A 21,486-nucleotide genomic window follows, 5' to 3' on the forward strand; every position below is an offset into this window, starting at 1 on the left:
CCTTCATTCTTTTTCTCAGATTACTTGCGTACATTACTTTCTCAATTTTGACACTACCAGAGAACCTCCCCCAAATTCTTCAGAATTAAGTGATTTAGACCAAGTTATTTAAACTGTTGTTGTAAAGCAGTGTTTCTCAAATGGTTGAAGTTGCAGAAAATGATTTTGCCCTCCTTTAAAGACTAAAGAGTGGGTCCTGGCAAGAAACACTGGTTACACAAATCTGTCTTTAGACTATTACAGTAGCTTTAGAAGGAGTCAAACATCTTAACCAATGTCTCGTCCACTACTAAGCCAGTAGTGGAGTTGTCTGACTCCAGGATTTCTAACCATTGCCGGGTTGGAAGTTCCTTCCCTGAGAGACTCCAACAGTTGGTGTTACCACTGATGCCTTTTCCATTGGGGTCCATTCCATTTTGTTTGGCGCAGGGATCAACTGATGTAGCCCCCCCAACACACCCAGTGGGGCTGTTGACGTATGGGTTTCCATCATGGCGACAGCAACAAAAACATTAACCCTTCCGTTCTTAATTTCTCTCTATCTTTTTTTTCATGTTCTCTCTCCCTCCATGATCCAGGTGACGATGATGAACACAAAGCCGCAAGGAAGCCGCTGTTGAGAAAAGGCAGGCAGTCCACCTTATTGAGTTTCTTTACCTTTCCTTTTCTCTTTCTATTCTTACACGCACACACACGCGCACACACACACACCCACCACCCGCACACCCACCCACCCACCACCCGGACACCCACCCACCCACCCACGCACACACACCCACCACCCGCACACACACCCACCACCCGCACACACACCCACCACCCGCACACATACCCACCACCCGCACACACGTACCCACCACCCGCGCACACGTACCCACCACCCGCGCACACGTACCCACCACCCGCGCACACGTACCCACCACCCGCGCACACGTACCCACCACCCGCGCACACGCACCCACCACCCGCGCACACGCACCCACCACACGCACCCACCACCCGCGCACACGCACCCACCACCCGCGCACACGCACCCACCACCCGCGCACACGTACCCACCACCCGCGCACACGCACCCACTCGCACTCACACCTGCTCACTCGCACGTACCTGCATCACACGTACCCACACTCTGATTCAGAGGGGTTGGGTTAAATGTGGAAGACACACTTCAGTTGTACAACTGACTGTATCCCCCTTTCCCTTCCCTCACACATTGTCTTCCTGTCATGTTGCCTTACTGTAATTCTCTTTCTCTTACTCTCAGTCATGTGCTTTCGAACCGTGGAACCTGGTTGAGTTTGGTTTTCTTTTCTTTTCTGTTTCTATTGCTCTTACACTCATGCGCAAACTCTGTCACCCTTTGTTGCCGTCTTCCTCCGTCATCTAGGGTTAGTCTTTCCTGCCTGGCCAGCTGCCCTGGCTCTGGGTTAGGGCCAGCTGCCCTGGCTCTGGGTTAGGGCCAGCTGCCCTGGCTTTGGGTTAGGGCCAGCTGCCCTGGCTTTGGGTTAGGGCCAGCTGCCCTGGCTCTGGGTTAGGGCCAGCTGCCCTGGCTCTGGGTTAGGGCCAGCTGCCCTGGCTCTGGGTTAGGGCCAGCTGCCCTGGCTCTGGGTTAGGGCCAGCTGCCCTGGCTCTGGGTTAGGGCCAGCTGCCCTGGCTCTGGGTTAGGGCCAGCTGCTCGGGGTTAGGGCCGGCTGCTCTGGCTCTGGGTCAGGGCCGGCTGCCCTGGCTCTGGGTCAGGGCCGGCTGCCCTGGCTCTGGGTCAGGGCCGGCTGCCCTGGCTCTGGGTCAGGGCCGGCTGCCCTGGCTCTGGGTCAGGGCCGGCTGCCCTGGGTTAGAGCCGGCTGCCCTGGCTCTGGGTTAGGGCCGGCTGCTCTGGGAATAACCTGTATGTTTATTTTCTCCTGTCTTTCCACTCCTAACTCACTCCGGCTTCCTGTAGCTCTAGCGCAGTCCCTGAAGTGCCATCGTGTGTGTCTGCTCTGACGTTGTATTTTCTCTAAATCCTTTCTTTGCTGGACTTCCTGTCGGTCTTTAGTGCCTGTTTCTTCTCTTTCTGCGGAGATGACACTGTCTTCAGTACTTTGTCATTGTCTCTCTCCCTTCCTTTCTGGCAGGCATGTCTGTTTCTGTTGGGGTTTGTCTGCTTATCTCCTCCTCTCCCCCTTTTCCTACCTCATTCTACCTCTCTATTCTCTCTACCCCTCTATTCTCTCTCGACCCCTCTATTCTCTCTCTCGACCCCTCTATTCTCTCTCTCTACCCCTCTATTCTCTCTCTCTACCCCTCTATTCTCTCTCTCTACCCCTCTATTCTCTCTCTCTACCCCTCTATTCTCTCTCTCTACCCCTCTATTCTCTCTCTCTGCCCCTCTATTCTCTCTCTCTGCCCCTCTATTCTCTCTCTCGGCCCCTCTATTCTCTCTCTCGACCCCTCTATTCTCTCTCTCGACCCCTCTATTCTCGCTCTATTCTGTGTGTATTTGTCATGTGCTTTTCAGGTACAGCTGTTTTATAACTACTGTCTACTTATCCAAGTCCCAGACAGACAGACACAGACCAAGACAGAGAGCAGAGGAAGGAATGTTACAATAGACACTCACTGACGGCACACTGTTTACATTCCACTGAGCCCACTTCAGAGAAGGTTTCCATTACACTGTGACTGTTAGATAAAATACACATAAGATCCCACTTACTTTGATTTCTATCACACATATCCTGATCCCAGGTCTTGCTAATGACCTTAGGAGTTGGCAAGATTGCACAAACAACATATCTGGGACCAGGGCAAAATATATATATAAACTAGGAGACCGTGCTGATTTAGGATCAGATCCCTCTTGTCTGTATAATCTGGTTCATTATGACCTGAAAGCCAAAACTGATCCTAGAGACTTTATGATTGCGGGCCCAGTCTGAGTCACACACAGAGAGGAATTCTTACCGAAGTCATCTCCCTAAGTGAGCAGCTTCCTGTCCTGTCTTGACCTTAGTGTCTGACATAGCAGTTTTTGGGCCCCACAGAGAAAAGCCCCCAGACGTTGAACGTGGCCGACCAGAGGCTCCTGGACGCCAGTCAGCTGTTCAAGAGGAAACAAGGCAAAGGCACCGTGGACGTGTGGTGGCTCTTTGACGACGGCGGTGAGTAAAGTCTGGTCCTCCAGAACACAAGGGGGTGCTATATGATTACTTACTGTGTTTCTGTTACAGAGCAGCTTTGATACACCAGTTTTAAGTTGACACACACTCCCTGTCCTCCCTTTTAAAAGATAATGATTTGTATAGAAGTATGGTGGAGACAGTCTAACCAAGTGTTTCTCAAACCTGGTTCATTTTGCCCTAGCACTACACAGCTGATTCAAATGATCAACTCATCATGTTTGATGATTTGAATCAGGTGTGTTAATGCTAAGGCAATAACTAAAATGTGCCACCCTTTGGGTCCCCGGGACCTGGATTGAGAAACACTGCTCTAGCCCATGCTCAAACTAACCCAATGCTTTTGGATGTGTTGGGAAGAATGCGCACTTCAGGAGAAAGAGTAGATCATTGGGACGCAGGGAAACACTTAAGGCTATAGATGGGTTAGCTGACAACGTCACAAACAATGTGCACGCTGTTATGATTCTGGATGGCCAGATAGCAACAATGACAAGAAGCTGCCATGTAGGGAATCGTAGGTGGCTCGTTTCATCTGGTTCTTTAAACCAGGTCTTGTTTTGACTGATTTCATGTCAATGCTATTATGGCAAAAAATGACGACTAACCAACAACAGTAACAATCTATTTTAGAGACAACAAATGCTCTCTGTACAAATGTATATGTTTTCAATAAACATTGGAGACTAAATATAGTTTACATGTTGTCAACAATCTGTGGCTGAGAAATGGGGACCGAAATGGGCCTTGCAGCTCTGAGGACACTAGAAACCTAGACCGTAGACTAGAGATATCCCAACTCTGCACATCAGCAAGAACAAACCACAGCATGGCCCCACAAAGAGATGGTGAAGAACTCTTTCTTGTGACTCTGCCAGGCCTCACCCTGCTCATCCCCTATCTGCTCACCAACAAGAAGAAGTGGAATGACTGCAAGATCCGCGTCTTCATCGGAGGCAAGATCAACAGGATTGACCACGACCGCAGAGCGTGAGTTGAAAGTCCTAGTTGCTGTAGATCTATTCTACCTATGCCAATGTGTTGAAAGTACTTGAAATAACTGAATGCTGCATTTAACTTCATGGCTAGATTGCTGACATAGGCTAACGCGGAAATACAATGACAAGAAAACACACAAATAACCTTTAGGTTAAATTCTGAGGAAAACCAGTTAAATAAAGGTTACAAAACATATTTAACACACCTAATGCTACATGCATAATGGGAGAAATTTAATTATTCATTTTTCTTTTATGGCCTAGATTTAAGTCTGCTGAAACTAAAACTGCTGAATTATATCCGTGTGTTAATGGTGCCAGGGATCGCCTTCCAAAAACACTGCCTGGCATGGGCACAGCCCTATGGGATTAAACACATGTTGTTGCATCATCACATTAAATCTGCATGTGTTTTTATATAAACTCTTTATCGTCTGTGGCATTCGCTTCACATAAGCAGTTAGGGCCTCTGTCTCTTTCTCCTTGTCTCTCTGTCTGTGTTCTGCGTATTACAAACCCACATGGCAGTAGTATTATTGTCCAAAATGTCCCTCGCTGTTATTGTCGCCACACAGCTGCCTCCCTTTTGTTGGCAACCCAAGCCTTTTATCTTAGCATGTGCATGTGCCACAACTCATTTATCTACTGTGTTTAGTACTTGAAAACCAGGACCAGGACCAGGCATTTGATAAAACCAGGACCAGGCATTTGATAAAACCAGGACCAGGCATTTGATAAAACCAGGACCAGGCATTTGATAAAACCAGGACCAGGCATTTGATAAAACCAGGACCAGACATTTGATAAAACCAGGACCAGGCATTTGATAAAATCAGGACCAGGCATTTGATAAAACCAGGACCAGACATTTGATAAAACCAGGACCAGGCATTTGATAAAACCAGGACCAGGCATTTGATAAAACCAGGACCAGGCATTTGATAAAACCAGGACCAGACATTTGATAAAACCAGGACCAGGCATTTGATAAAACCAGGACCAGGCATTTGATAAAACCAGGACCAGGCATTTGATAAAACCAGGACCAGGCATTTGATAAAACCAGGACCAGGCATTTGATAAAACCAGGACCAGGCATTTGATAAAACCAGGACCAGGCATTTGATAAAACCAGGACCAGGCATTTGATAAAACCAGGACCAGGCATTTGATAAAACCAGGACCAGGCATTTGATAAAACCAGGACCAGGCATTTGATAAAACCAGGACCAGGCATTTGATAAAACCAGGACCAGGCATTTGATAAAACCAGGACCAGGCATTTGATAAAACCAGGACCAGGCATTTGATAAAACCAGGACCAGGCATTTGATAAAACCAGGACCAGGCATTTGATAAAACCAGGACCAGGCATTTGATAAAACCAGGACCAGGCATTTGATAAAACCAGGACCAGGCATTTGATAAAACCAGGACCAGGCATTTGATAAAACCAGGACCAGACATTTGATAAAACCAGGACCAGGCATTTGATAAAACCAGGACCAGGCATTTGATAAAACCAGGACCAGACATTTGATAAAACCAGGACCAGGCATTTCCTTGCTGATTTGAACATAGTTTCACTACTGGCTAGCCATCTTTCTTGAACTTAATTTGTTCAATACTTGGACCTCTTTATTGCAATAATATTCCATCCAAACTCTCCATGTCATTGAGGATTCCAGTATCCTTTGATATGAAAGTCCTTTGACAAAAAAAGAAGAGAAGTTGCAGTTCACACGCAGACATTCCATGTTTGTAGTCGCCGTGTGCCGACGATGAAGATGTTTTGAGGAGACGTTATCCCTATCTTTTGAAGAAAAAAGCCGAGGGAAATGACTGTCATAAAGAGAGAGCCTCTCAACAGCCACAGCGGCTTTTCCCCCTACAAAATATAAACTACAGCTTGCACCTGTTTGCTGTGATACTTCCAAATGGCTTCTTCTTGCTCTCGGTGGCTTGTGTTTGCAATCTCTCTAAAGCTTCTGGATGTAAGTGGCTTTTCAGTGTTTGATCAGGCATTTGTTCCTCCTCAGGATGGCCACACTTCTCAGCAAGTTCAGGATCGACTTCTCCGACATCAATGTACTGGGAGACATCAACACCAAGCCCAAAAAAGAGAAGTATGTTGTTTTTCTCTTATGATTGAATCTCCCTTTTGACAGATCTCAGATTGTGGCCACTGTTTCTTTTTTAAATATCTATTTTAATTTGACACATTTGTTCTTATTTGAAATGTCATTGCAAAATGTATGTAAAAAGAAAGTGAAGTAACTAAGTAGACTGTGTTCTTAGAGCTGGGAGTCAACAAGTCTACAAGCACTTAAATACTTACAGGAAACCTTTTATTGACATTCACAAATATGAATAATAGGATAATTCCCTTTTGGACACTCAAGTGGAGTATTGCAAATGTAAACTGCAAGCTGCAATGTTTTCCACAAGTTGAAAACAGATTATTGTGCATAGTAATATACAGTAGCGGTAATTTGAATGAAAACATATTTTGAATGAAACGTATTACTGCGCTGTGTGTACAGTACCAGTCAAAAGTTTGGACACATCTACTCATTCAAGGTTTTTTTTTTTTTTTTGCTATTTTCTACATTGTAGAATAATAGTGAAAACACAAACTATGAAATAACACATAGTAACCAAAAAAGTGTTAAACATATCAAAATATATTTTATATTCTTCGAAGTAGCCCCCCGTTGCCTTGATAACAACTTTGGAATGCATTTCAGTTAACAGGTGTGCCTTGTTAAAAGTTAATTTGTGGAATTTCTTTCCTTCCTTAATGCGTTTGAGCCAAAGGTTGGAATACAGAAGATAGCCCTATTTGGTAAAAGACCAAGTCCATATTATGGCAAGAACAGCTCAAATAGGCAAAGAGAAATGACAGTCCATCATTACTTTAAGACATGAAGGTCAGTCAATCCAGAACATGTGGAGTCACAAAAAGCATCAAGCGCTATGATGAAACTGGCTCTCATGAGGACCGCCACAGGAAAAGATTGAGTTACCTCTGCTGCAGAGGATGAGTTCATTAGAGTTACCAGCCTCACAAATGACAGCCCAAATAAATGTTTCACAGAGTTCAAGTAACAGACACATTTCAACATCTGTTCAGAGGAGAGTGTGTGAATCAGGCCTTCATGGTTGAGTTGATGGCCAAAAAAACACCAATAAGAAGACTTGCTTGGACCGGTGGAAATATATCCTTTCTGTCTGATGAGTCCAAATTTGAGATTTTGGGTTCCAACCGCTGTGTCTTTGTGAGACGCAGAGTAACTGAACGTATGATATTCGCATGTGTAGTTCCAACTATGAAGCATGGAGGAGGGGGTCTGATTGTGTGGGGGTGCTTTTGCTGTGATTTATTTCGAATTCAAGGCACACGTAACCAGCATCGCTACCACAGCATTCTGCAGCGATACGCCGTCCCATCTGGTTTGCCCTTAGTGGGACTGTCATATATTTTTCAACAGGACAATGACCCAACACACCTCCAGGCTGTGTAAGGGCTATTTGACCATGAAGGAAAGTGACGGAGCTGCATGAGATTACCTGGCCTCCACAATCACCTGACCTCAACCCAATTGAGATGGTTTGGGATGATTTGGACTGCAGAATGAAGGAAAAGCAGCCAACAAGTGCTCAGCATATGTGGGAACTCCTCCAAGACTGTTGGAAAAGCATTCCAAGTGAAGCTGGTTGAGAGAATGACAAGTGTGCGCAAAGCTTTCATCAAGGCAAGGGGTGGCTACTTTAAAGAATCTCAAATATAAAATATATTTTGATTTAACACTTTTTTGATTCCATGTATTATTTCATAGTTTTGATGTCTTCAATATTATTATACAATGGAGAAACTAGTACAAATAAAGAGAAATTATTGAATGAGTAGGTGTGTCTAAACTTTTGACTGTGTGTGTTGTGGTTTAACAACCTTTGATCCCCTGTGGTGTTTAAGTGTGACTGCCTTTGAGGAGATGATTGAGCCGTACCGGCTGAAGGAGGACGACATGGAGCAGGATACAGCAGAGGCACTGAAGGCCAGCGAGCCCTGGAGGATCACAGACAATGAGCTGGAGCTCTACAGGGCCAAGGTGAGTCTAACCATCATATCACTTATTCCAATCCAGTCCTTTCAGATCTGTGAACATGGAGTGGTAGGGGCTAACTGTAGGATGCTAGGAGACGAAATGGAACCAAGCCGATGATGAGTTTTGTATTGTGCCCAATGTATTTTACGAGCTATATGGGAAGGAATGTGCTCTGGTATATGCCTATTTTACAGCCAAGTGTGGCTGCAGTCTGAGATGATAATCTCGTAACCCAATGCCTGTGTTTACAATTTAACCTGTATTTGTGTTTGATTGTTCTCAGACTAATCGTCAGATCAGACTGAACGAACTGCTGAAGGAGCACTCGAGCACAGCCAACCTCATTGTCATGTAAGCGCATTTATTCATGTGTGTTGCAACTTGCCTGTGTGCGGCATTATGGCTTTGACCTCTGGCAACCACCGGCAGTGTGAAGATGTGGAGGAGGCCACGTGTCTGTCAATAATGGGCGCGAAGTGGATCAGCTGGCTGTCCTGTAAACTGAGACGCCAGCAGCCCTCCCATTCTCCTTCTGTCACCCACCCCCAGGTCTCACCTTCTCTCATCTGGCCTCTCCTTACCTCCATTTTTCCCACTTCTCTGCCACTTAACTTTCACCTTTGATCTCTGTTGCTCACACACCTTTCTTTCTCAATCCACTCTTCATCCTCTTCTCTCTGCTATATTTACCCTCCATTTTCCTCTCATCCTCATTTCATTCTCCCACTGCTTCCTCACTAATCCTTCCCTCTCCTATGGACACAGACCATAGTCCACACAGATACACAGACCATAGTCCACACAGACCATAGTCCACACAGATACACAGACCATAGTCCACACAGATACACAGACCATAGTCCACACAGATACACAGACCATAGTCCACACAGACCATAGTCCACACAGATACACAGACCATAGTCCACACAGATACACAGACCATAGTCCACACAGATACACAGACCATAGTCCACACACACGCAGATACACAGACCATAGTCCACGCAGATACACAGACCATAGTCCACGCAGATACACAGACCATAGTCCACACACGCAGATACACAGACCATAGTCCACACACGCAGATACACAGACCATAGTCCACACACGCAGATACACAGACCATAGTCCACACACGCAGATACACAGACCATAGTCCACACACGCAGATACACAGACCATAGTCCACACACGCAGATACACAGACCATAGTCCACACACGCAGATACACAGACCATAGTCCACACACGCAGATACACAGACCATAGTCCACACACGCAGATACACAGACCATAGTCCACACACGCAGATACACAGACCATAGTCCACACGCAGATACACAGACCATAGTCCACACACGCAGATACACAGACCATAGTCCACACACGCAGATACACAGACCATAGTCCACACACGCAGATACACAGACCATAGTCACGCAGATACACCACGCAGATACACAGACCATAGTCCACACACGCAGATACACAGACCATAGTCCACACACGCAGATACACAGACCATAGTCCACACACGCAGATACACAGACCATAGTCCACACACGCAGATACACAGACCATAGTCCACACACGCAGATACACAGACCATAGTCCACACACGCAGATACACAGACCATAGTCCACACACGCAGATACACAGACCATAGTCCACACACGCAGATACACAGACCATAGTCCACACACGCAGATACACAGACCATAGTCCACACACGCAGATACACAGACCATAGTCCACACACGCAGATACACAGACCATAGTCCACACACACGCAGATACACAGACCATAGTCCACACACACGCAGATACACAGACCATAGTCCACACACACACGCAGATACACAGACCATAGTCCACGCAGATACACAGACCATAGTCCACACACACACGCAGATACACAGACCATAGTCCACACACACGCAGATACACAGACCATAGTCCACACACACACGCAGATACAGACCATAGTCCACACACACACGCAGATACACAGACCATAGTCCACGCAGATACACAGACCATAGTCCACACACACACGCAGATACACAGACCATAGTCCACGCAGATACACAGACCATAGTCCACACACACACGCAGATACAGACCATAGTCACACACACACGCAGATACAGACCATAGTCCACACACACACGCAGATACAGACCATAGTCCACACACACACGCAGATACACAGACCATAGTCCACACACGCAGATACACAGACCATAGTCCACACACGCAGATACACAGACCATAGTCCACACACACAGAGATACACAGACCATAGTCCACACAGACCATAGTCCACACAGATACACAGACCATAGTCCACACAGACCATAGTCCACACAGATACACAGACCATAGTCCACACAGATACACAGACCATAGTCCACACAGATACACAGACCATAGTCCACACAGATACACAGACCATAGTCCACACAGATACACAGACCATAGTCCACACAGATACACAGACCATAGTCCACACAGATACACAGACCATAGTCCACACAGATACACAGACCATAGTCCACACACACGCAGATACACAGACCATAGTCCACACACACGCAGATACACAGACCATAGTCCACGCAGATACACAGACCATAGTCCACACACACACGCAGATACACAGACCATAGTCCACGCAGATACACAGACCATAGTCCACACACACACGCAGATACAGACCATAGTCCACACACACACGCAGATACAGACCATAGTCCACACACGCAGATACACAGACCATAGTCCACACACGCAGATACACAGACCATAGTCCACACACGCAGATACACAGACCATAGTCCACACACGCAGATACACAGACCATAGTCCACACACACAGAGATACACAGACCATAGTCCACACAGACCATAGTCCACACAGACCATAGTCCACACAGATACACAGACCATAGTCCACACAGATACACAGACCATAGTCCACACAGATACACAGACCATAGTCCACACAGATACACAGACCATAGTCCACACAGATACACAGACCATAGTCCACACACACGCAGATACACAGACCATAGTCCACACACACGCAGATACACAGACCATAGTCCACACACACACGCAGATACACAGACCATAGTCCACACACACACGCAGATACACAGACCATAGTCCACACACACACGCAGATACACAGACCATAGTCCACACACACACGCAGATACACAGACCATAGTCCACACACACACGCAGATACACAGACCATAGTCCACACACACCAGATACACAGACCATAGTCCACACAGACCATAGTCCACACAGACCATAGTCCACACAGACCATAGTCCACACAGACCATAGTCCACACAGACCATAGTCTACACAGACCATAGTCCACACAGACCATAGTCCACACAGATACACAGACCATAGTCCACACAGACCATAGTCCACACAGATACACAGACCATATTCCACACAGATACACAGACCATAGTCCACACACACGCAGATACACAGACCATAGTCCACACAGATACACAGACCATAGTCCACACACACGCAGATACACAGACCATAGTCCACGCAGATACACAGACCATAGTCCACACACGCAGATACACAGACCATAGTCCACACACGCAGATACACAGACCATAGTCCACACACGCAGATACACAGACCATAGTCCACACACGCAGATACACAGACCATAGTACACACACACGGAGATACACAGACCATAGTCCACACAGACCATAGTCCACACAGACCATAGTCCACACAGACCATAGTCTACACAGACCATAGTCTACACAGACCATAGTCCACACAGATACACAGACCATAGTCCACACAGACCATATTCCACACAGATACACAGACCATATTCCACACAGATACACAGACCATAGTCCACACAGACCATAGTCCACACAGACCATAGTCCACACAGACCATAGTCCACACAGACCATAGTCCACACAGACCATAGTCTACACAGACCATAGTCTACACAGACCATAGTCCACACAGATACACAGACCATAGTCCACACAGACCATAGTCCACACAGATACACAGACCATTTACACACATTTACATTTAAGTCATTTAGCAGACGCTCTTATCCAGAGCGACTTACAAATTGGTGCAAACACCTATGACAACCAGTGGAACAGCCACTTGCATCTAAATCTTGTTGGGGGGGGGGAGAAGGGGGGGGTGAGAAGGATTACTTACCCTTACTTACCCTATCCTAGGTAGACCATAGTCCACACACACAGATACACAGACCATAGTACACACAGATACACAGACCATAGTCCACACACACACAGACCATAGTCTACACACACGACAGTCCGCGCGTGCACAGACGACAGCCCACACACTCTTTCAGTGGGGCTGTGGGTTAATTGCCTTTGCATTCTCTCTCCACAACTGGCTTGGCTTTGCTTCAGTCCCTGCTATCCTTTTCACAACACCACTGATACTGTACTGATACCACTATAATGAAGGAGCCCATTGTCCTCAGTGTCAGTGGAACTCCATTTTGTGTCTCATTAATGGATGTTTGGAATAGGATGTGTCAATGCTGTCTGTTGGTCATAATGCACTTTATTGAAGTAGGCGTGTGGGATTGAGTTTGTGCTGATACACGGATGAGGCACGAGGTTGAGAGGGTCTGAAATGGATAGTGCGATCTGAAGGGAAACCCAGACTAATGCAATAAAATCCAAGTGGGATTGGATGGTGCAGCTGGTCACATGATTGCCAGTCAGCCTATGTGAAGATGTCTCTATGTAACTGCCCAGGAAGTGGGACCGTATCGGTGAGATAACAGTAGTGTGATGGTCCATCAGTCCAAGGGTGAATTTAAACTATGCTTTCGTGGACATACACCCAATCCCAAATCCCCCCCCGGGTATTTCTCTCAATAGGTTATACTTTTTCTTTTGCCTTTTGCCAAGGACACTGTATGACTTCTTAATATCTCTCTTCCAGGAGCATGCCCCTGGCCAGAAAGGGAGCCGTATCCAGTGCTCTCTACATGTCCTGGTTGGAGACTCTGTCCAAGGACCTGCCTCCCCTCCTCCTGGTACGAGGCAACCACCAGAGCGTCCTCACCTTCTACTCTTAAAAATCACACACACGCCGCCTCTGGGACAGCCCACACCTCCTATCCCAGTGCCCTAAGAGACACACACACACTCCAATGAAGGTAGAAACCGTAGCCATTGATAATAATGATGATAATAAAGGATACGGTGTTGCTCTGGAGGTCCAGCCTCTTATGTGAAAGGGAGGGGGGGTCTGTCAGGGGGGGTCCGCTCTCCTCTTTTCAAATTGTACACGGCACACGAAAGAAGTGAACAATTTTAATTTACTCAAAGTTGATTTCCTCTGGCTTGAAAGCATCTGTTCATGTGATTCACACAACGTTATTATCATTATTGTTATTATTCAGATTCTTCTCGATGTCACGTTTTTAAGTTAGATCATTTTTGCTTTTTTCAAAGCAGCAATAATCACCCTCTAATTTTTCCTTTTCTTGTGTTGGAGAGAACCATACCGAATGCTTTGCTACTCCTTTTATAGCCTTATGGATGTGCCTTCCAGTTGGAATCAAAGGAATTAAATGATGAATCGCTCTACCCAGATTGAATGGTATGAAGAATATAGATGGATAAGTTATTTTGTTATTGAGTTTTAAATGTTTTTTTAGTTTTTTTTTTAGGAATGTTTTTATGCGAGTGGATTGTAGGAGGTTAGCAAAGAGTCTCCACTTGATGGAACAAAAAGCTTTCTAGTGTTTATTTCTCCTCCCTAAACGCTTTCCTATTGTTTTCTGACCTCTGATTTAATTTGACTCCACATTTGTATTTGTCTTCCTTTAAGCTGTGGAAATGAAACCTCTACCTACTTTATAGTAGACGCAATCAACTTCAACTCTGAAAGTTGATTTGTTTGGTGCCCAAGAATGGTCTCTTAATAGAAAGATATCTGCAGGTCTACACTTGGAAGGTCCCAGGGGTCTTACTACCATGCTGTCAGAAATGACTAGAAGTGGGTTTAGCTTCGGATTAGCCTCATCATGCCAGTTGTCTCTCAAAAGCTGCTAGCTAACGCAAACAAGCGTTTCAACCAAAAGCAGCAAAACCCTCGGCTGAGTTCTTAGTCCACGTCCCCGTTGGATTTGAGTAGGTTCCCCTCATTGACGTCTGTCCTCATAGTGGAATCTATGGGCTGAATCCTAATTTGAGACGCTCCAATTTTACTCAAACTTTTTTGCTAAATTTGTGTATTGATGTCTAAAGGAGACTTCAAAGTCTGAGTTGGTAATTCATATCTCAAGTTAGGACTCTGCCCCTCAGGTCCCCACATTGGAGTGACTACAAAGTAACCGGTCTATCCCTTACAACCGAATTAAGACTTTGCCTTAACTTTGCTGAGTGTCTTTGTTCAGAGTTTGAGTTAGTTCTGTGTTCAAAAGAGGGGAAATTGTGGCTAAAAGCTATGGATTAGCATGTTTCAAGAGGGAACTGATACATGCTTCTATGCAGATGCGCTGTAATCAATACTTGTTATAAAAGCCCATACCTGGTTTATTTGAAAGGTTCCACTGTCCCTCAGTTCATTTTTGGACTATTTAGGCTGGTCCTTAAACCTGTTGTCGGCCCACTTTGTCATTGTTCCGGGAGAGTAAAAACTGTAGTCGTAAAGCCAACCACGTCATTGCCCCGCTCTTACCTTGTTCTCGTCATTTTATGCAATTTGTTTTTGGGGGGGGGCAGGAGGCTTGGGTCAGTTGAATGTAAATCTGATTAACACTAAAGTGGGAGTTGATGAAGGGATGGTCTCTTTCTGTTGCTTTTATTTTCAACTACTGCCATGTTGAGTTTTTGCTACAAGCTACAGGTTTTTTAGATTTCAGTCCCACATGGAAATCCACATGCAGTGTGCTTTGCAGTTCAGGTTCATTGTACTATTTCCACCCACACGACTGCATCTCCCCATGCTGTGTTCTTTATCTAGACCATGACTACGCCATGTGATTATGAATGAATATATATATATAATCTCTCTCGTGTGTGTGTGTGTGTGTGTGTGTGTGTGTGTGTGTGTGTGTGTGTGTGTGTGTGTGTGTGTGTGTGTGTGTGTGTGTGTGTGTGTGTGTGTGTGTGTGTGTGTGTGTGCGCACACTAGTGTATAAAAATATCTCTCAAATGTGCAAAGCATGTCATTATCTTCTTTCTTTTCTTCTTCTTTTTTTAATGGGTGGGGGATTGTACATCTTTTTAGATGCCAGGTGGTACAATCTTACTAACCAAGATCTGTTCTGTGTACTGGTGTGTACAGCACTCAACCCTCAGTTATTGTTACAAAGCGACAATGTTACAAACAAAAACACGGGTTACTCTACATTTTATATTTAAATATATGAATAAGAAAAGATGTATGAATCCAACCGGGCTCTTTGTCGATGATGTCACGTAAATATACAATAAAACTTGTTATCGATATGTCACAACCAAATAAGGTGCGTTTTATTGATGTGTGAGGAGTGTAATACTGTAACATCCTCTCAATGTCATTATTTAGCATAAACTTGACACTACTGTGCTCTATCCAAGAGACCAAAACATGGCACCTGCAACTGGTATCCATGCCATGTTGAGACTTCTTCATCCTCTTTTGTATTTGTAGCCAAAGCCCCCCTCTTCTTCCTCACCCCCTCCATCTGTCTTGAGTTGTTGTGAGCCATGACAATGGATGAAGAAAAGCATTGGTCAAAAATTCTCATGACTCAGAACCCTTAGTTCACACTGTAACTCGAAGAAAAACTAACATGTAAATAAAAGTAGTCTAACTAGGTAAATTAAGGGAGTAGAATATTAATGGCAAGTTAATATGGAGAAAGATATATATTTATTTTAGTTTAGAAATTCTCCAAGTTTTTTTCCTTTCTGTTTTTAAATGAATTTGCATGTTAATTTTTGCGTTTTGATCAACAACAAAAAATCAGTTTCTCTTTTTCAGTCTGGACATTTCTATCTTTTATATGCCTTTGAAGGAAAAGTTGTGTTGACAAAGCAGTTTAAAGATGTTTTCCCCTGCTCTTCCATCTGGGTAGATGTGATCTACCTAGTTGGTTGAAACAGTAATGTTTGATATACTGTACTGTTAACTGTCACAGATGGTTTTTTTCTAACATTTTAACATTTAACGTTACCAATACTTTGTACATCTATTGCAATAAATAAATTAAATGAATCAATCGTTATTAAAGTACCTTGGTGTTTTTTCTCTCTTGGAATTTTAAGTTTGTTCAGGTTATTTCTCCACCTATAACTAGCATCAAATTGATTTGCTAGTTGGTCTGACTGAGATTCAATCCATTATTGATTGGTTTTAAACAAGGTAGCACTTGCAGAAGGGCTTGATATATGAAGCAGCATATCTACTGGAAGAGGGAGTTGGCCTGGGATTTAGAAAGAAGTCCCAGGGTGAGACCTGTTCAGTTTGAAAACCTGTCTGATAAAGAACCCAGTGCACGCAGCTGGACTGAACATTTCTGTACCAAGTGTCTAACTCCCTCCTTTCAGGAGATGGTGCTGTGCAAGTCAAATGCAATCGCTATTTGGAAATCCACTATCTAGAACTGTTTGAATGCCATCCTCGGTTCATTTGTCATTGAACAGCAGAAGTGGCTTTTCATCAGCTGTACATCTCTACCACCATCTAGTGCTCAGTTAACAAGACACACGTTGAAGCCATCTTGTTGAATACTGTACATTTACAATCGCAACACATTGTGGATTATTTAAGCAATAAGGCCCGAGGGGGTGTGGTATATGGCCAATATACCACGGCTGCAACGCAGAGTGCCTGGATACAGCCTATAGTCGTGGTATATTGGCCATATACCACAAACCATAGAGGTGCCTTATTGCTATTATAAACTGGTTACCAATGTGATTAGTGCAGTAGAAAATGTTTTGTCATAGCCATGGTATATCAGACCATATACCACAGGTATCAGCCAATCAGCAATCAGGGCTCGATCCACCCAGTTTATGCTAAATGTATACTTAAGATACTTAATTGATGCTTGATACTTAATTGCTTAATAGATCAATTTACTTTGACAACATACCAGCAGCACATTCCAAACTATTACTAGGTACAATACACACACCATTCAAGCAATCAATTACATACACGTTCTTAATCTTATTTGCTTTCATAGAGGCTACTTGTGAACAACCATTTTTACAGGCAAGAAAATGTGCCAATTTCTCTAGAAAAATGGGAATATTTACCAGTTTATCAAGCATGATAGCTCCACTTGTGCAGCCTGCCTGAACTGTGCTGTAGTGTAAACACATTGCCAAACAGTCCGACAACAGTTGTAACCCTCCCCACACTTAGTCAAAAAGTTGCTTTGTCCTACTCTAATACAGATAATTACTGGTAGCTTTTCCTAGCCTGTCAAGATGGTGCATAAGCTGGCCATTGAGATCCCTGTATCTTGGTAAGCGTCTCTGTCCCTAGCTGCCTGTGTGTGTTATCCCTCTCATTAAACAGCTATTGTTTCTCTGACCAAGCCACAGAGCGATTAGCAACGCAACAGCTAACAGTTCCGCTGCCAGATCTCAAGACAAAGCTGACAGCCTATAACTGGCGATACTTTTTAAACCACCCTGAGTGATTGTGTAGTAGGCTAATGATTTAAGAATTAGAAAGCAAAACCACAGGTTAATGCAAGGTGTAACCAGGGCTATACTTTTTGAGAAAAAGCATCATCAAGATTTTAACCTGTGACCTGGTCCCTAATCCACAATGTCAGCAAGTGGTAGGGCACCATTCATGTTTTTTCATCTATATAAATCTTTTCAGTAAGTTTGTCATTTAGAATGTTTATTGATTAGAAATGTGATTAAAGGTCCAATGCAGCTGTTTTGATCTAATATTTCTAGGTGGCGAAGGCCCAGTGCAGTTAACATGACTTATATTGAGTGTACAACATATGAGCGTGAAACACCCAGTAGCATTGCAGTTCTTGAAACACTCAAACCCGGTGTGCGCCTGTCACCTACTACCATACTCTGTTCAAAGGCACTTCAATCGTTTGTCTTGCCCATTCAGCCTCTGAATGGCACATACAGATTTTATTTTAAGAGACATTTTTATTTTAAGACACATATTGATGCCGTAAGTCAATGGTGCCACCGGTCAACAAGTTTAAGAGGGCAGGAGAATAACGGTTTAAATGGTTTCACTGTCCAGATCTGTCACTTGTAACATCCAGCCACAATGTTTGCCTGACTACCTCCAGAGTGACAGCTAGCCAATATTTGGGGATAAATGCAACACAATGTGGATTGCAGTATCTCCTTGTCCATAGACAATTTGCAAGGTAAGGAAACAAATATACAACTTTCTGAACTATCCATTAAAAACATAGGGAAGAAAATAGTAACTATCATTAAGGTTAGCTACTTTCATTTATTTTTAAAACTGCAATAGTGTTATACAACCAACAGACCTGAATTAAGCTGATTGATGTATGCTTGTGAAGGAACATGATTGTGGATGGATGTGTGACTACAGTTTAGTGAGGCGATGCATGTACAGTGCTTACAAAACTCAAAGAAATATATTATTTCAGAAACAGATTTATCCACAAAAAAAGTCTAGGTTTACTAGACAATTGACCAGCTCCTTAGTAAGGCATCAACAGAATGGTAGGAGAGCTACCCGTTGGTACAGAACTTCAGTGTGGGAATCCTTGGGAGAAGGTAAGGATAAGCCATGTCTGAAAATGTTACTAGCTTTCAATACTTGCTCCCTCTGTCCTTGTTTCCTCCACTCTTTGCCCTACCTCTAAGTGTATTGGAGGAGAAGATCCCAGGTCCCTCCCTGAGATTTGAGGGAGGGCAAGAAAATGAAAAAACAAGGTCAGACGAAGCATGAAACGGAAGAAAAAGCCATGGTGAAAAATCTATGCCATCTTTCCACTCATGAGCTGCTGTCTTGTCACAACATGGAAACTGGGAAGACTGTCCTGATACTTTTGTGTTTCCATACTCTGAAAGAGACTTCAATCTTTTGGCAAAAATTCACCTCAGAGCAACAAACGTGATCTTTAGAGAAATCAAATATGTAAATAAACTCAGCAAAAAAAGAAACGTCCCTTTTTCAGAACCCTGTCTTTCAAAGATAATTCGTAAAAATGCTTCACGGATCTTCATTGTAAAGGGTTTAAACACCGTTTCCCATGCTTGTTCAATGAACCATAAACAATTAATGAACATTCACCTGTGGAACAGTCGTTAAGACACTAACAGCTTACAGACGGTACAGCCAAACATCACACCTGCGGGACAGGTACAGGATGGCAACAAACAACTGCCCGAGTTACACCAGGAACGCACAATCCCTCCATCAGTGCTCAGACTGTCCGCAATAGGCTGAGAGAGGCTGGACTGACGGCTTGTATGCCTGTTGTAAGGCAGGTCTTCACCAGACATCACCGGCAAAATCGTTGCCTATGGGCACAAACCCACCGTCGCTGGACCAGACAGGACTGGCAAAAAGTGCTCTTTACTGACGAGTCGCGGTTTTGTCTCACCAGGGGTGATGGTCGGATTCACGTTTATGGTCAAAGGAATGAGCTTTACACCGAGGCCTGTACTCTGGAGTGGGATCGATTTGGAGGGTCCGTCATTGTCTAGGCCGTTGTGTCAAGGCATCATCGGACTGAGCTTGTCATTGCAGGCAATCTCAACGCTGTGCGTTACAGGGAATACATCCTCCTCCCTCATGTAGTGCCCTTCCTGCAGGCTCATCCTGACATGACCCTCCAGCATGACAATGCCACCAGCCATACTGCTCGTTCTGTGCGTGATTTCCTGCAAGACAGGAATGTCAGTGTTCTGCCATGGCCAGCGAAGAGCCCGGATCTCAATCCCATTGAGCACGGCTGGGACCTTTTGGATCAGAGGGTGAAGGCTAGGGCCATCCATTCCCCCCAGAAATGTCTGGGAACTTGCAGGTGCCTTGGTGGAAGAGTGGGGTAACATCTCACAGCAAGAACTGGCAAATCTGGTGCAGTTCATGAGGATATGCACTGCAGTACTTAATGCAGCTGGTGGCCACACCAGATACTGACAGTTATTTTTGGATTTTGACCCCCCTTTGTTCAGGGACACATTGCATTTCTGTTAGTCACATGTCTGTGGCACTTGTTCATTTTATGTCTCAGTTTTTGAATCTTATGTTCATACAAATATTTACACGTTAACTTTGCTGAAAATAAACACGGTTGACAGTGAGAGGACCTTTCTTTTTTTGCCGAGTTTAGTATTGAAATGGGCATTTAAAAACTGCATGGATTGGGATTAACACTGAAATTAGTGACTCAGTTCCTCCAAGTACACTGCTGAATCTAATGTCACAATAAGACATGCAGTGCTTTCAGAAAGCATTCATACACCTTGACTTATTCCATATTTTCCTGTTACAGCCAGAATTCAAAATTGATTAAATATATCTACACACAGTAGCCTATAATGTGAAAACATTAACATGTTTTTTGAATTGTTTGCAAATGTATTCCTTCTCACCCCCCCCAAAAAAAAAAAAGATTTAGATGCAAGTGGCTGTTCCACTGGATGTCATAAGGTGTATGCACCAATTTGTAAGTCGCTCTGGATAAGAGCGTCTGCTAAATGACTTAAATGTAAATGTATTGAAAATGAAATCCTGAAATCTCATTTAAATAAGTATTCACACCCCTGAGTCAATACTTTGTAGAAGCACCTTTGGCAGTGAATACAGCTGCAAGTCTTTCTGGGTAAGTCTCTAAGAGCTTTCCACACCTGGAATATGCAACATTTACCTATTAATCTATTTAAACTTATTCAAGCACTGTCAAATTGGCTCTTGATCATTGCTAAACAAATATTTTCTGGTCTTCCCATAGAATTTCAAGTAGATTTAAGTTAAAACTGTATCTCGGCCACAACATTGGGTCTTTTTGGTAAGCAACTCAAGTGTATATTTGGCCTTGTGTTTTAGGTTATTGTGTTTCTGAAAGGTGAATTAATCTCCCAGTATCTGGTGGAAAGCAGACTGAATACGTTTTCCCTTAGGATTTGGCCTGTGCTTAGCTCTATTCAGTTTATCCTGAGAAACTCCCGTCCT

The 21,486-nt window shown here is 44.2% G+C and overlaps 2 protein-coding genes across 2 annotated transcripts in view; one reads left to right on the forward strand and one right to left on the reverse strand.

Moving 5' to 3' along the window:
* Nucleotides 1-16,566, forward strand: part of slc12a2 (solute carrier family 12 member 2) — a 69,312-nt gene extending 52,746 nt beyond the window's left edge. The window contains exons 21-27 of the mRNA XM_052525214.1: nt 579-626; nt 3,027-3,143; nt 4,040-4,151; nt 6,199-6,285; nt 8,136-8,271; nt 8,552-8,619; nt 13,282-16,566. Of these exons, the coding sequence (XP_052381174.1) occupies nt 579-626; nt 3,027-3,143; nt 4,040-4,151; nt 6,199-6,285; nt 8,136-8,271; nt 8,552-8,619; nt 13,282-13,417 (704 nt within the window). The 3' untranslated portion in view covers nt 13,418-16,566. The remainder of the gene's footprint in view (nt 1-578; nt 627-3,026; nt 3,144-4,039; nt 4,152-6,198; nt 6,286-8,135; nt 8,272-8,551; nt 8,620-13,281) is intronic.
* Nucleotides 1-21,486, reverse strand: part of LOC118387281 (E3 ubiquitin-protein ligase MARCHF3-like) — a 441,656-nt gene that overhangs the window by 359,034 nt on the left and 61,136 nt on the right. The gene's annotated exons all lie outside the window — the stretch shown is intronic.

Source organism: Oncorhynchus keta, chromosome 9 (genome assembly GCF_023373465.1).
Source record: "Oncorhynchus keta strain PuntledgeMale-10-30-2019 chromosome 9, Oket_V2, whole genome shotgun sequence".
NCBI classification, from domain to species: domain Eukaryota; kingdom Metazoa; phylum Chordata; class Actinopteri; order Salmoniformes; family Salmonidae; genus Oncorhynchus; species Oncorhynchus keta.